The 15,532-nt window shown below is 27.1% G+C and overlaps 1 protein-coding gene across 8 annotated transcripts in view; it reads right to left on the reverse strand.

The window, feature by feature from the left end:
* LOC136985744 (CUGBP Elav-like family member 4) overlaps positions 1 to 15,532 on the reverse strand; it is a 424,677-nt gene that overhangs the window by 53,719 nt on the left and 355,426 nt on the right. For all 8 annotated transcript variants that reach the window (XR_010882380.1, XR_010882378.1, XR_010882383.1 and 5 more), the window contains one exon: positions 13,872 to 14,000. Coding sequence is in view for 2 of the 8 variants with exons in the window: in XM_067283092.1 (XP_067139193.1) it covers positions 13,872 to 14,000 (129 nt within the window). In the remaining 6 variants the exon portion in view is untranslated. The remainder of the gene's footprint in view (positions 1 to 13,871; positions 14,001 to 15,532) is intronic.

Below are 15,532 nucleotides of genomic sequence, written 5' to 3' on the forward strand. Positions count from 1 at the left end.
TTCATACAAGAAACAATATGCATAAGAGTGTTTGTTTTTAAATTTAAAAAATATTTACAGTTAAACATTAACTGAACTAAAGTTATAATTGGATTCTCTAAGGTAAAAAATGAAACTAGTATAAACACCTTTAAAAGTCCAGCAATACTATTGTGGATAAAATGTTTTTGGTCATTTTAAACAACCAAACAACCTTTCATGGATAAATCCATGTAATAGTAAATTTTTGTAACATTCTATTCTTTTTCATTTCTGAGTTTACGCTATAACTTGTGCCTTACTTTTCTTTCCCCCACTTCACCACGTGGTGGGTCAGTCACGGTGGAGAGGAGTTGTGTAATTCTGGGTGTGTAACTGAAAGTGGGAGTTTTATTGGAGGGTGTGTCTCGGGGAGAGGTCAGCACAGAAGTGGAGAGAGAACGAAGAAGAAGCAAAGTAGTGGTGCTGTGTGAAAATGCGGGGAAAAATAGTTGGGAAGTGAAAAAGTAAAGACTGTAAAACCAAGTCAGTGTGGAGATTTTGAATTTCAAACTGTTTTCTGGCCAATACAAAGAAGAAAAGGAAGAGGTGCACTTTGAACTCATTTGTCGGTATGTTTTATGTCCTCACATTACGGGAATTTTGAGAAGTATATTGTCGGGAGATTTGATGTTAAAGATATTCGGTATATTGGATTGTCGGGCTCCGAACATTCCTGTGTAATTCTCCTAGAAGTACTGTATTTTCTTAGGAAAATTAAAGGGTCATCTTGTTATTTGGATAGTTGTCTTTGTCTAGTCCCTATTGAGATCAGTGGATTTCCCCTGCTAAGCATCTGCTCTGTCAAGCATGCTTGTTCTAAATTTATCCCTTCAAAAAAAATCACTAAAGTTCTACGTGTCGACTTGTTCTCACGTTTTACACTCTCACAAACTATTGAAGATCAACAGTTTGGGGTGGATATGAAGTATATAGGTGAAATGTCTAGATTAGTGCCGTTTTATTGTTAAATAAATTTCTTTGAATTTGGTGACCCTGAAAAATTCAAAAAATTTATTTAACAATCAAAAATATAAACTTTTCTTCAACAAGTATCAGGTACCAGTAAAATAGTGAAATAAAATTATATTATTTATAAAAACTATAAAAAATTATTTAAAAGAACTATTTTTTTTTATTAAAACAATTGTCTGTATCAGTACCTAATACCTATACTTCAGCAACCAGCAGGCAAACAGATATAGTTATACTGATTATGTTGCAGCAACAGAAACACACGTTGACACACACATATTTAGCTTGCAGTGCAACAGTATAGTCACAGTACAGTAAATGTCTACTGTCTATCCAGAGGTTGCAACAAAATTTTACACAAAATAGGGGGGGTCGGAAATGAAAATAGTTTGCGCAAGAATTCAAAAACATATCTGGGATAATAGAAGAGATATGACTAGTACTGCATTGTAGCTTATGCTAGCCATCCAAATGTGAGGTGCATTAACAACAGGCCACTTTGATATGTCCAATGTACCTAAGTGTATTACATGTTTAATACAATAAAACAACAACTCATGTTAATACAAATCACTAAGGAAACAGTTTGTTTGCTTTATCAAAAATTTGTATCAATGATTTTCAGAGTCAAGGTTATATAATTTGAAGTTAAGGATTAATAGGTAGCTTTAGGAAGGATTAATAGGGAGGCTCTAAATTATAATATTTTGAATTAATTTACTAAATAAAGTTAAATAAAATAAAATTTAATTACAAAAATAAATTAATGATCTAAATGATTTTCAAATCAAATAAAATGAAAAGGAAACAGTATTTGCCACTTAAGTGTGAAGCAGTGTATCAGAGTGATTAAACAAAACAAAGCTAAAAGAAATCTGTAATTTTTTTCTGTTGAAGATTGTTTGAAAAAGTAAAAAATATTTTTTGGTGCCTATAGAGTAAAAAAAAAAGTAGCCAAATCTAGCATCATTGTATACACCCCAATATGCAAATTAGCACATGTTTGCATGGGACTGCATCCATTTAAAGAGGTGGGCATAAGCATCCTTAAACTTTAACCCCTATTTTCTGAGTACAGTAGAATGGTCCACTAAAACCAGATGTTTAAATTGCTCTACAATCAGACATCAAACCAGTCTTTGCTTACTAGTAGAAGAAAATTATTCTACTCAAAACAGAACAGTTATTGCAGTATCACTTTGCTTTTTACACTTTTTGATATGAATAAATAAAATCATTATTGGAAATAGGGTTATTTCTTGAGGGTTATGAAGGTAATTTAGTTTGATTTAACAAATTCTGGTAAAATTTTTGTTTACTTTATCACATGAAAATTAACATTGTGACAATGGCATTTTGCCAGGACAACAGCAAAATTTATCTTAATGCAAGAGTTCATTTTAAGGCAGTCAACTGTATATTACAAGTGTATACAACCTTAAATTTCAGCAATACAATTTAATTTAAAATGCAGATGTTTTAGATCATTTTAAATGACTATCATTGAGAGAAATTGAAAAGAATGATCAAAAAGTTTGTTTCAAAATTAAATTATATGGGTGGAACTTACAGTATGTACTTGTGGTATATTATATATTTAATAAACTTGGAGTGGAAATGTAAAAACCAAGCAGAAGATAGGTGTATTAATTTCGAAGATGAAATACTTTAATGGATACAAATGTTTTCAGTCATTTTAAATTGTCAAATTAACTGTATTTGAATATACAAGGCATTAATAAATTTTATATAAAAATCCTTGGGTTAAAAGATCACTATATGGGTTACATTGATGCTAATAAAAGTATTTTTCTATCTCTTTATTTAATGGATGTTAGAATATATGTATGGTTTATTATATGTTTATTTTTTACAGTATACTCTTTACTTATGTGTTTTAGGCATGAATTTTTGAATTTGTAGCATTATATTCTAATTTATAGATTTTTTAAATGTTAATTTTAAATTTTATAACATTCTGTTCTATTTCATTTCTGTTAACTGGATTTACTGTCATTTAATATGACAATAAATGTTTGTATCCATTAAAGTATTGCGGGGGTTTTAAAGGTGTTATTTATACTAGTATCTACCCAGTTTATCTTTACTGATTATATAAAAACTAAAACAGTCAATTTTCCTGAAATCTGTTTTTGAAAAATAAAAAAAAAAAGTTTTCAAAAATATTGTCTTAACTTTAATTCCATACAAATTTTAAAACAATTCTTTATCTATGATGTTTAAACAAGAAACTTTCTTAAATTTAAATTCTATATAAGAAGCCACAGATACAAAATATAACATTAAATATAATTATTTATAATAATTTATATTTATTTAAATAATAATAATAATAATCTTTCAACTATTATTTACACACACTGATATTATAAATAAATAAATATAAACATTAAATACATATAAGAATCATATAAGGAATATTATTTAATTAATAAAATAGATATGAAAAAACAAGCTAATACAAAATAACAAAGAATTCAACTTTTCAAATGTGCTAAAATATATTAAAATCAATTTTGAAGCCAATTGTTATGAAATTGGTAGACAATGTTAAACAATGTGGATCGTTGGTTAAAACATTCTTTAAGATTATAACTTAAAGATAAAACAAATATATTTGTATACACCATACAACTGTTAAATTTTAAATTGTTTTTATTGAAAATATTTATGCACATTTTACAGTATTGTGTATTATACACAATACTTTTCCAGCCACATCAAATAATGAGAAACGTTTATCATTTCAAGGGCAAAAAATATAATCAACTCAATTAATAATTTCTCATAAATGGATACAGGAATGAAATCCCAAATTACAGTCAAATTATTTTTTTTAAATACAGTAAGTTCCATACATCTGTTTTTTAGTTTTTGCAAAATTAAATAAGCCTAATTTATAAAATAATTTATTTCACTGTTCATTGGAAGACCATAAAATACAAATATAAACAAAATCCCAAGTTTTTGCAAACATTTTGGTTCATCATCAGAGAAAATTTTAAAATTTTAATTTCATGAAAACTTGTTTGAATATGAATATATAATCTTACTACTATTTCTTCTAAGATTTCCTCTGATTATGAATTAGTGCCTTATGTCTTTTTCTGACCCCCCTTCACCACATGGTGGGTCCGACTCGGTGGAGAGGAGTTGTGTAAATCTGGATGTGTAACAGAGGGTGGGAGATTTATTAGAGGGTGTGTTTCGGGGAGAAGTTAGAACGGAAGTGGACAGAGGACGAAGGAGTATGGAAGAGTGTGGTTTGTGAAAGTGCGGAAAAAAATTAGTCAGGAAGCCAGAAAGTAAAGACTGTGCAACTAGGTCAGCGGAAAGATTTTGTTTTCGAACTGTTTCCTATCCATTAAGAAGTAAAAAAAGAGGTACATTTTAAACTCATTTTTGGTATGTTTTATGTCTGCACGTTACGGGAATTCTGTAACATATTATTGTCAGGAGTATTGTGTGTTAACGCTATTTGGTAGATTGGATTGTCGGGCTCCATAAGTTCCTGTGTTTCCCTGGATGTATTGTAGGTTTCAAGGAAAATTAAAGGGTTATCTTGTTAATTTGGATAGTTGCCTTTGTCTATCCCTACTGAGATAAATGGATTCCCCTGTAAGCCTCTGCTCTATCAAGCACATTTGTTAACAATTTGTTCCATCAAAGAAATCACTACAGTTCTCGGTGTTGACTTGTTCATACTTTATATAATCTCACAAATCAAAAGGTTTAAAGTACTTGGGATTTGATATTATAATAATTAAAAATTAAATATATACTATGTAATTACATATACTCATGCTGCTGTCACATCACCAGTTCTCAATTAATATTGCTGATTTATTATCTGTTTTGCTTAATGTTGCTTCTCTAATAGTTTTCCTGATACTGTGATCCTACCTACATGACATTGTGTCTACAATACACTTTCAACAGATAATAGGCTATATTGTAACCCAGAATAATTTTTTAAGTGGCTAATCTACATGATCATATCCAGACTCCTTTCCAATTGTAATGATCCATATTAGCCATTGACTTATCCTCTACCCCCTTCAACTGGGCTATATGGTTTGTGAAAATTTCTTTCCATATATAAACATAAAATATAATTGTAAAATCTAATACAACAATATTTAAAAAATTGTATAAATTTTAACATTCTTCATGAACAGAAAGAGAAGGCATTGATTTACAATTTGAATTCAATTGAAATTTGAAAATAGAAGCACTTTATATAAAAATTAAAGATTGGTTATTTTTCAGTTTAAAGTTGGATAAATACTTTCATGAATCCAAAGCAATGGGTATATTTGTGTGTGTTTTTCATTACATATAACTAGTTTTTGAAGAAGTAAATATGAATTTGCTCATTGTAATCACTTTAGGACTCACCACTTTGCAATTCAAAATTGACGCCTCTGGTGGCAAAAATTTTAATTATGCAAACAGGGCAAGACCAGTTTTAAGAATTTAGGGATAGCTGAAAAAGTTCAAAAGATTATTGCTGTGTGCCACAATGTGCAACTAGATGAAAAGATAAAGCTTTAATCTTGGATCATTTCCCCAACGAAAACAAGAACACTTAAATTAGGCAGTCTTATATTGACATGATTTCATGATAAATTTTTGTGATATATTTATATTTATAAGATATGTAAATATTTTAAATTTATGCAGGATTCTATATAATTTGCTGAAACTGTTAATGCTGATGATAACCAATCAATAACAATAAACGAGATAAGTAAATAAAACTACAGTTACAGTAACATCATATGAATGCATAGGCTATGTGTGCTTTAAAAGGTAATTTGAAAGTAGGTAAGTGATTATGCAATGGGCAAATTATACAGTGCTTTGGAGCAGGAATTCTGATCATGGCTCTAATTCCAGTTGCAGTCAAATATATAGTCTTTAAGTGCAATTGTTGAGATAGGAGTACATTATTCAAACCATTTTACTTTCTTGATTTATTTATAATGTGTCTCTGTAATAGTATATAAATTTTATATAAACAATAGAAATAGATCTTTTGATGAAATATAATCACAGTAAGAAAACTGTGGCTTGTGAACCACATGTGGTTTTCTAGACTCTTAGTTCAATTCCCTTCTAATTTTGAAATTTCTTTTTATAAACTTGAAACATTCTACTTAGGCAGAAAACTTACAAAAATATCTGCGTATTATATAGTGTGATATACACATGAATTGTAGGCATAGGTCACAACTTGAAAAAATGCTGAAAATTAAGGGTAAGTTCACATGAACTAAATTTTAAACAGTTAGTGTCCCAATTAGAAACCCACTAAGCAGTAAGTAATGAAGAAGAAACATTGATATGATCAATATAAAATGAAAGGTCTATTATAGATTAATTTATACAAATAAACAACTTGTATAACTGAATGCAGTTCAAATAAACATTCTAACACCAAAACTCAGCAAGTAAAAAGATACATCATTAATTCATCATCTATTACATATTTTGTTGTATCCAATAGAAATTGTTGTTCCTTTTTTAAAATTTTGTATTTTAGTTGCAATCTCCATTTAAATTTACTCATTTAAACCTGATGGTGACCATTTCAAACAGTTGAAAACATTTGTTTGTTTTACTTATTAAAGTATCTTTTTAATTATTTGATTTTGGTGTTGAAGTGTTTATTTAAATTAATCTATTTTCTGAAAGTTTTTTTAGATAGCCTTTCTTACATATCTACCCAAACATATGCATTCTTAACATAACATAATAGTGATAAATAAATATATGTTAAAACAAGTAAAACGGCAAGGCCATATTTGGGACAAGACTATGTCTCAGAGACTCACTACTAAGCGGGATCACTTTGACTCGTTCTCATTCTCCAATCATCGTTGGTATCACTGGTTTTGAGTGCAATCATTCAAACTTTGCCAGCCACAGCCACAACCATGAGGTCTTCCACAATGCATTTTCATTGAAATAACCTATCAAATGTTGAAATTTCTCTCTGTTGCATGACGCCCCAGGTTGAATTTTTGTCAATGCGAAAATTTCCCATTTTTGAAAAAAATTTTGCACATACGAAATATATATATATTAATAAATGTAAAAAGAAAAAATAATTCTATTTTGGAAGTTAGTTTTAATATAAAATTATAACAATGCATCATCCAGTTTCAAAAAGTTCCAATGATGAAACAAGATATCTCTGGTCAATCAGTCAAGGTTAGCACGTGGTGAGAAATATGTGGGGAATAACATGGGACAGGTAAATGGGTTTTTCAAAGATTCGTTTTTCAAAATTCGATTTCACAATATTTGTATTTCCAACTTACCAACGAGCAACGCATGCACAAATCTCACACTACTGCCTGTTTGTAGAGAGTGTTGACATTTTGTATTTTATTGTGTTTCGGTTCTCAGTCCCCTGACTACCTACAAGTCTGGTTTTTTTTTATGTGCACATGATTTTGGCACCTAATATTCTGTGCCAAATTTAAACTCCTGACATGTACTTCTTCATACGTCTGAGCTGATAAGACAGCAGGACGTACGATTTTATAAACAAAACATAGTCTTATCAAAAAACATATATATATATATATGTTTTAACAAGAACTCACATATGGGGAATTGTATAAATAGCAAAGATGTGGATATGATTTCTTCCCCTGGAAAGCACTCATAGATAACTATATTATTATATCATATCACTCTGCATTGGGTTATGCAGTCATTTGTCAATATTATATTGTTTGGTATCACAAAAGGAATTTTTTTTGCAAGCATTCCATGTTTGTTCCTGCATATGCAATAATGAATATGAAATGCTTGCAAAAATATGCTCAAAATAAAAAATAAATAAACCTGTTAATCTTTCACCTTCAAAACAAACACATTTTATTTTAAATATTTTCATCTGCAATGATTTGTTTTGGAGATATTTTGCTTTTTCAAGTTAAATGTCTTACCCTGTATGTATATATAAATTTTAGCCTTATTCTCAGATATATTAAACTATAATTAAAGAGGAGAATCATAGAAAAGATGAATAAGACACCAATAATTTACTAATAACTACTCTATTCACCAATTAATCCCCATCATTACTCCTGAACTTGATCTCTAACAGCAATTGTAAAAACAGACTAATCCCAAAAAGTAGTTCAAGTCTGTTTTTACAATTGCCAGCTTAGAAAAGTTATAACAATTTAATTATTATTTAAAAGCTATTAAAATATTGTCCATATTATGGTATTAGTGATTACAGTTGATATAAATTAATGTTGAAAAAATAAATAGGCTATATCTGGAATATGTTGTTGGTAGTGTGTAGGGAATATAAATTGTTAGAGAACTTTTCGTTAGATTCACAATTTTTTTAAATATTTGTAAAGTAAAAAGCTCAAAACTTTCTAGTGAATAGTTGAAAAAATTAACACTTATGTGCAAAGAAAAAAAAAAACAGGTCTGGAGCTGGAGCCAAGAATTTTTAAACATGTGGCTTTGGGCTCCAGCTCCAGTTCCAACAAAAAAATGAAAGCTCTGACTAGTTCTGGCTCCAGCTCCAAAGCCCTGGGGTTATATATGCTAATTTTAAATTACAATTATGAACTCATCGAACAATTATTTCTTTGTTTAAAGCCACTAAGAACATCTTTAGAAAATGTGAAAAATCCTGTGCTCCACAAATATATATTTGTCATTACAATTTTTCCTGAAACCACCAAATACACATAAACATATATCTCACCTTTAATTCTATCCTATTTATTTTCAGTATGTTCAATTTACAATCACCATAATTATTATTATTATTATTATTAATTATTTATTACAAACTCTGTTAAATCTTTCTTATTGTAATTTGTAATTAATCAGTAAAATTGTTTATATATTGACAAAGCAATAATTTATTACATTGAATAAATAAACAGCCAACCACTTTTTTGGTTCAGTGTTTTTTGGAACAGGTCAATGTGGTCATATGCAACTTGTATTAAAATTATTCTTGTGGCAGTTTGTAAATAATAACCTATATAAATAGTATATTTAACACTCACTTTCTTCTTAAGAGTAAGTGCCATGCTTTCAACAGCTGCTCTGGAGACATCATTGTCTCACTATTTACTCTCTAACTGGTATTGTGCATAATCAACCACATGTTGAAACATGAAAAGAAAACTTAATAGTACCTATTTACATAAAGATAATGATAAATATAATTGAATTTTGATTACAATAAGCAGAGATTTTTTATAGTGTATTTTAACTTACGTGTTTTGGTGCTTGCTAATTCTGATAACATTAAATGATGGATAACAATATCTCTGATTACAATAAGTAATTCTACTATATTGCCAAATTAAAAATATAAACACTTAATACTATTTTGAGCAATAACTGAAAATTTTTCAATAATTTGTTTTATTTTATTTGTTTAAGTTTAGATAAAAAGTTAATAGACATTTTTATGATATTAAAATGTATCAATTTAAATATTTATAGTGTTTATACTTAAATGTTACTTGACTTATCTCAATTTAGAAATATTAACTAGATCAGGGGTGGCCAACAAGTCAATTGCAATCGACCGGTCGATCGCCAAGCCAATTTTGGTCGATCGCTCGCGATGTCTTGACTTAATGTATTACATATTTTGTAACCGAACGCAACAGTATGCATGCAGTTATGACTCGATTCATAAGCAGTGCACCTCGTACTGAAACACAGCGTATAAACATAGTATGTATTTCACACGTCCCCCCCTTAGACTATGCCTATGACAACAAGTCGATTGTGACACATTTTTAAGATAAAAAGTAGATCTTATGTACACAAAAGTTGGCCACCCCTGAACTAGATCATGCCAGAAAAAAAATAGTATTTGTTAATTGTTAATATTTATTAAAATTTATTCTAAATTTTTAATAAATATTAGAATAAATTTTTCAGGTTAATTTCAATTATTGCTAATGAAATTATCTAATTTATATATAAGAAAATTTATTTTATTGAAAATAAGAATTATATAATATATTTCTGATGAAATTAATAGTTTTTATTAATAATTTCATGAAATTTTTGCAAATTGAGCAGTTAAAGAACATGAAGATTTGTTATCATAACAATATATTTCAATGTACTGTGGACTGTTAAAATTTACAAGCAACATCAAAATAATCAGATAAATTTGTTTTAATAATTAATGATTAGGTACAATTTAATAAGATGGATATTTTAGTAGAATATACCTTTTATTGTTAAATTACATATTATTGGTAAAGTTGTATTCTGATAGTTTTGTATATTTACTGGAAATTGTTTGATTTAACAATAAAACATTTATTTCTTAAAATAAATTAAATATTATATATGTTTTAAATGCAATTTATATTCAAGTTTAATCTCAAATCACATTTACAATTTGAATTTATGCTTACACAGGGTTATTCATAAGTCCCTCCAGAGTTTTGGTGCTCAATAGTGTAATAACCAAAGCAGATATATCAGAATGACTTATATCAATAAGTAAAGAATCTTGCCAAGTTTTGGTTCTATCTTACAGTTGCTCTATATGTCAACTCTAATGACACAACAAACTTCAATCCTGTATTCAAATTCCTGCCACACATGCCTCAATATCTCATTGTTCATATCATCAACTTCATGGATGATCACAACTGTGCTAAATCATATGGTGTAGGGAGCATGTACTGTACACACAATCTTTGATGTAATAAGACCTCGTAAGAAAAAAATCAAGTGGGATTAGGTCAAGTGACCATTGAGACCACAGAAGAAAAGGAGAATCATGAAAAGCACATCCAATCCAATAAACAGCAAATTCAACAAGGTGGTGGTGGATAGCTGAATAAAAGTGTGGCAGAGCTCTGTCTTGTTAAAAAATGAAGTCTTCACTATTGTCCACTAATTGTGGCATTAGCTACACTTGTCTAGATATGCAGTGCCACTAACAGTTTCCTCTGAAAAGAAAAATTGGCCAAAGATGGTGAAATCTGAAATGTGTTGACAGTTATTATGAATGTAAACTTGGAGAGATTCTCTACTTATTGATATGAGCCATTCTGCTATGACTGCTTTGGTTATTGTGCTATAAAGCATCAAAACCATGGAGGGACTTAGGAACAAACTTGTATAATTAGCAACATTAATATTAGACAGTAATCAAAACTATTCTGAATTATTTTTAATTAATCAATTACATTATATGAACAATAATTCAACATTTAAAATAAATTAATTAAATTTATTTATTTATTTTTTTGTTTTTAAGTGAACTGTTATAAAATTTAATTTGTATAAAGAATTTTTAGTATTAGTATATTCAGAATCCATTACAATTTCTGAAACTGAGTTTACACTTCCAAATATTTGAGTTACTTTATTAACTAAGGTTTAATTCCTGTAAAAAGATACACTTGATTGTATGAACCAATACACTTTAGAAATAAACAATTTCATAACTAACATTGTTTCAATTTTAGATTTTAAACATTAATTAATTTAACATTTTTAAATGTTATCTTAAATGTCTTATTATTTAACTCGTGAAGTTATAATATTAAATCAAAAATCATTAAGTTTAATCTATAGACATTAGTGAGGTTGAGGCCAAAGTTTTAAACACGAAAACGTGTACGTCAAACGTTCAGCGCCGCTTTCCCGTAAGCCTAGAAGTTTGACAATGACATTTAAAATGTCGAGCATGATTCTACTGACTTTCCAAACACCAATGTCAACACCAATGTCAAACTTCTAGGCTTACAGGAATGTGGCGCTCAACATCAACATACATTTTCGCGTTTAATCTCGGCCTTAATCTCGCTATTAATTAATTATATTATATATTTGTTTCCAATAATGAACTCTACAAAAATGGAACAGATTTTTATTATTCAAAATTTATTAATTAAAAAACTAAATTGATACTGAAGAAATCTGCAATAAATTTAAAATGATTGTTTTTTTATTAATGGAAACAATCTTTAAAAGTTTTTGTATTAAGAGTTGGATTTCTTTAAGTAGGTCTTACTGATATGTAATTTGATCACATACTGTATATAAAGATGAATTTTATGTAATAAATTCATATTATTTATAATTGTTTATTAGGCGTTTTCATGTAAAAAATGTCAAAACATTGAAACAATGTTAATAATGTTTAATTGATTATATCTGGATGGAGTTGAATTTGATATTTAATATCTAATGCACTCTATTTATACAGAAAATCTTTTTGACAAATAGTTTTTTAAAATTTTATTTTTTGATTATTATTTAAATAAAGTTTATAAAGTGAGATTATCATATACATTAGTAATTAGTTTATATGTGTAAAAGTAAAATTCTATTGTTTTTTATTACAATGAAAAGTATTGTAAAATATTTTACATTTCTGCAAATTTTAAAGGATTAAATTTAATAAAAAAATTTCCAAATAGAATGTCTTATTAATATTTCTTTTATTCATAATGATATTAAGAGAACTATAAAAACTATAATTTTCCAAACAATATTGACTTCCAACATGCAATACTATTTTGTTTAATGAATTTAATTCAAAATTTAATCTTTAATCTATAAAGTAAAAATATATGCAGGATAAATATAAAACATCAGTCTAACTTTAGGAGACCCATTAAAAAAATAACAGCCAATAACATAAAGATAAACCCTGACATACTTCTCTTCCAAATTAAACATTTTCTTGGATATTGTTTACTCTGATCAATGGACAAACTGAAAGAGATTGATTGCAGGCTTTTCATTTACTTGATCTAAATTTATTGGATTTTCTATGAGGTATTTCAATACTGAGATTTTCAATGACTGGACAATGATTGGATATGAAACAATTACAATGTTTCAGATAATTTAGGACATACTTAAAAATCACTAAATGATAACAATTATAATTTATAATGGAGGAAACAAATTTGAATATATCCTAAAAAGAGAAAAAAAATCAGAAATTTTGCAAACATATTAATGTAAGTCCTCTAGATTTTCAATTTCTTTTCACACACATTAATAAAAATGTTACTTTCAATTTTATTTGTTAAGCAGAGAAAAACTTGTCACCAACTTATTTATTAAAGTTAATAGTTTGTTGAAAGAGAATCATTTTAATTTTTATTTGATAATTGTTTTCAAAACCATCACAGAGTATAGTAACTTAAAAGAAGGGTCAAGTTATCATATTCAGTAACTCATCTGTAGAAATTTATTGTATATTTTGGATTAATTGTGTGTGTAAAAATTGTTGATATGAAATTAAATTTGTTATGGTATTCTATTATCATCATTTTATTTTCCAATAAAATTTATAATTATGAAATGACAATGTTTTAATATTTGTAATTTCATTTATCTAAAATTTGAAACCCATCATCAATTATTAAAAACATATTTACCAGAAAATTTATTTCATTTATCAAAAACCTGCAAATTAAAATACTCACTTTTTTATATACTCACCCAATTACATAAATTTCATGAAATTCTTGCCGATAGATTTTAACCAACGATCAATTTCCCATTTAAAATGATTTTGGATGTGTAATCAAATTAAATTTAAAAATCATAATTTTAAATTTATAAGATAAAACAGTTTTGATCTATCCACTTTGTAACATCTGAAATATCTGTAGGAGAAATTTTACAAAATAAGCAATACTTAGTCTCAGTCTATCATAATCCTATATTATTATGTTTCTTTTTTATTACTTTTATGTTTACTTACAGAAATTACATCCATGTTTATTCAACTGACTTACCATTTTCCATATGAAACAGAACCATTATTTTATTTGACCAAAATTTTACATATCCATCTTACTTACGTGGATAATGAGGCATTCCATTGGCATATACTTCACCAGTCTGACCATTGGCTTGGGGCATGGTGAAATTCGGCATCGTAGGGGAAGGCAGGTTAGGAATAGCACCATTTACAGCTTGAGTCCCCGCACCTATAGATAAGAAAATATCTCTTTCATATATTATTTGATCATTTTGCCTTGAAGATAATCAGAATGTGCTGATTGAGATATTTTGTTTACAATGCCAAATTTACAAACAGGGTGTCCCAAATTTTTTTAAAACATTTTATTAGAATGAAAAATAAAAATAAAATATAAAGTAATCATTTTTGGCAACATTTTAAAATAAAATAATTAAAAAGTGGAAATTATACAATAATCCAATCTTATATAACTTATATGATTCAATTAATTCAATAACAATTAATTATGTAATTTAATCACTAAAGCAATTATAAAAAATAAATATAAAATTAAAACAATTATTTTTGAAAATTTAAGTTTTTGAATAATCATTTATGCTAAAATTTGATAATGCAAAGAAAATAATTGATATCAAAATATACTGAAAATAAAACAAAAATAATGATCCATCACTATATAAGTACCTTCTGAATAAGTTTAACTTTATTTTTTGTATAACAATGTTCAAACTGTTACTATGATGTAAAATAAATCATCATCTAAATTCAATTGTTAACAATATATCCATTACAAAAGCTATTAATCTATTACAGAATTTTTCTACTCAAAACAAATCAACATATCTAATTCCTTTCCAGTCAAAACCTTTGAAAATTCTAATTTCTTTCAAAACATTTTCAAAGCTATTCAGTTAGCATCTTTAATATTAAAATATAACCTTAACTGTGCTTTATTTACGTGAATCAATTCGTTAATTAAAATAAGTTGTCAAATTAATGACTAGTATTTAATTTAATAAATTAATATTTTTCTTAAGTTAAGGAAATTATTTCACATTTAATTGTTTTAAAATTTTTAGTTTTTTAAAATGCATAATTTAATTTTAACTGATCTGATATCAATTTACAGTGGTTAGCATATTTGTTTAATTTTTATTTCATTTATTTAAGGAATGAAAATTTAAGATTTAAGAGCTGAATATTTTTTAAAATATTCTGAAAGATAATGTCATTCTGCAAGTTTAAAAATTAGATAAATTTATTTATTCATTTAATATATAGAGCTATTTAATGAATACATTAATAAAATCTAGATTGCAAATTCCTTTAATAGCTAGTTAAAAAATTTTTAAATGTATTTTAAAATAAAATGAGGATATATGATAATATTACAATGGTAACTGTGTGGGATATTACTGGTATATACATTCCTGAAGTCTCATTCTGAGAAAATTGAAATTTTATGTTAAATAACGCATTTCTCATAGAAGAAAATTTGGATTACTGGTAAATTAAAATAGGAAACTCATTGAAATTTATATCTGCCAGATTGCTACTTATTATACTGAATAATTTTATTCAGAGTTACATTAATAAATTTATTAACAATTAGAAGATTTCTTGAAACTGATATGTATTATGTTATCTGTTGAATATCTAATAAATTAAAATTTAAAAAAAAAATTGAATTTAGAATGAAAAACTCAAAAGAAAATTTGGATACAAACTTTTGTAATGTTAAATATTATTATAAGATAT

The sequence above is a fragment of the Centruroides vittatus genome, unplaced genomic scaffold (genome assembly GCF_030686945.1).
Source record: "Centruroides vittatus isolate TY-2023 unplaced genomic scaffold, ASM3068694v2 contig_976, whole genome shotgun sequence".
NCBI lineage: Eukaryota > Metazoa > Arthropoda > Arachnida > Scorpiones > Buthidae > Centruroides > Centruroides vittatus.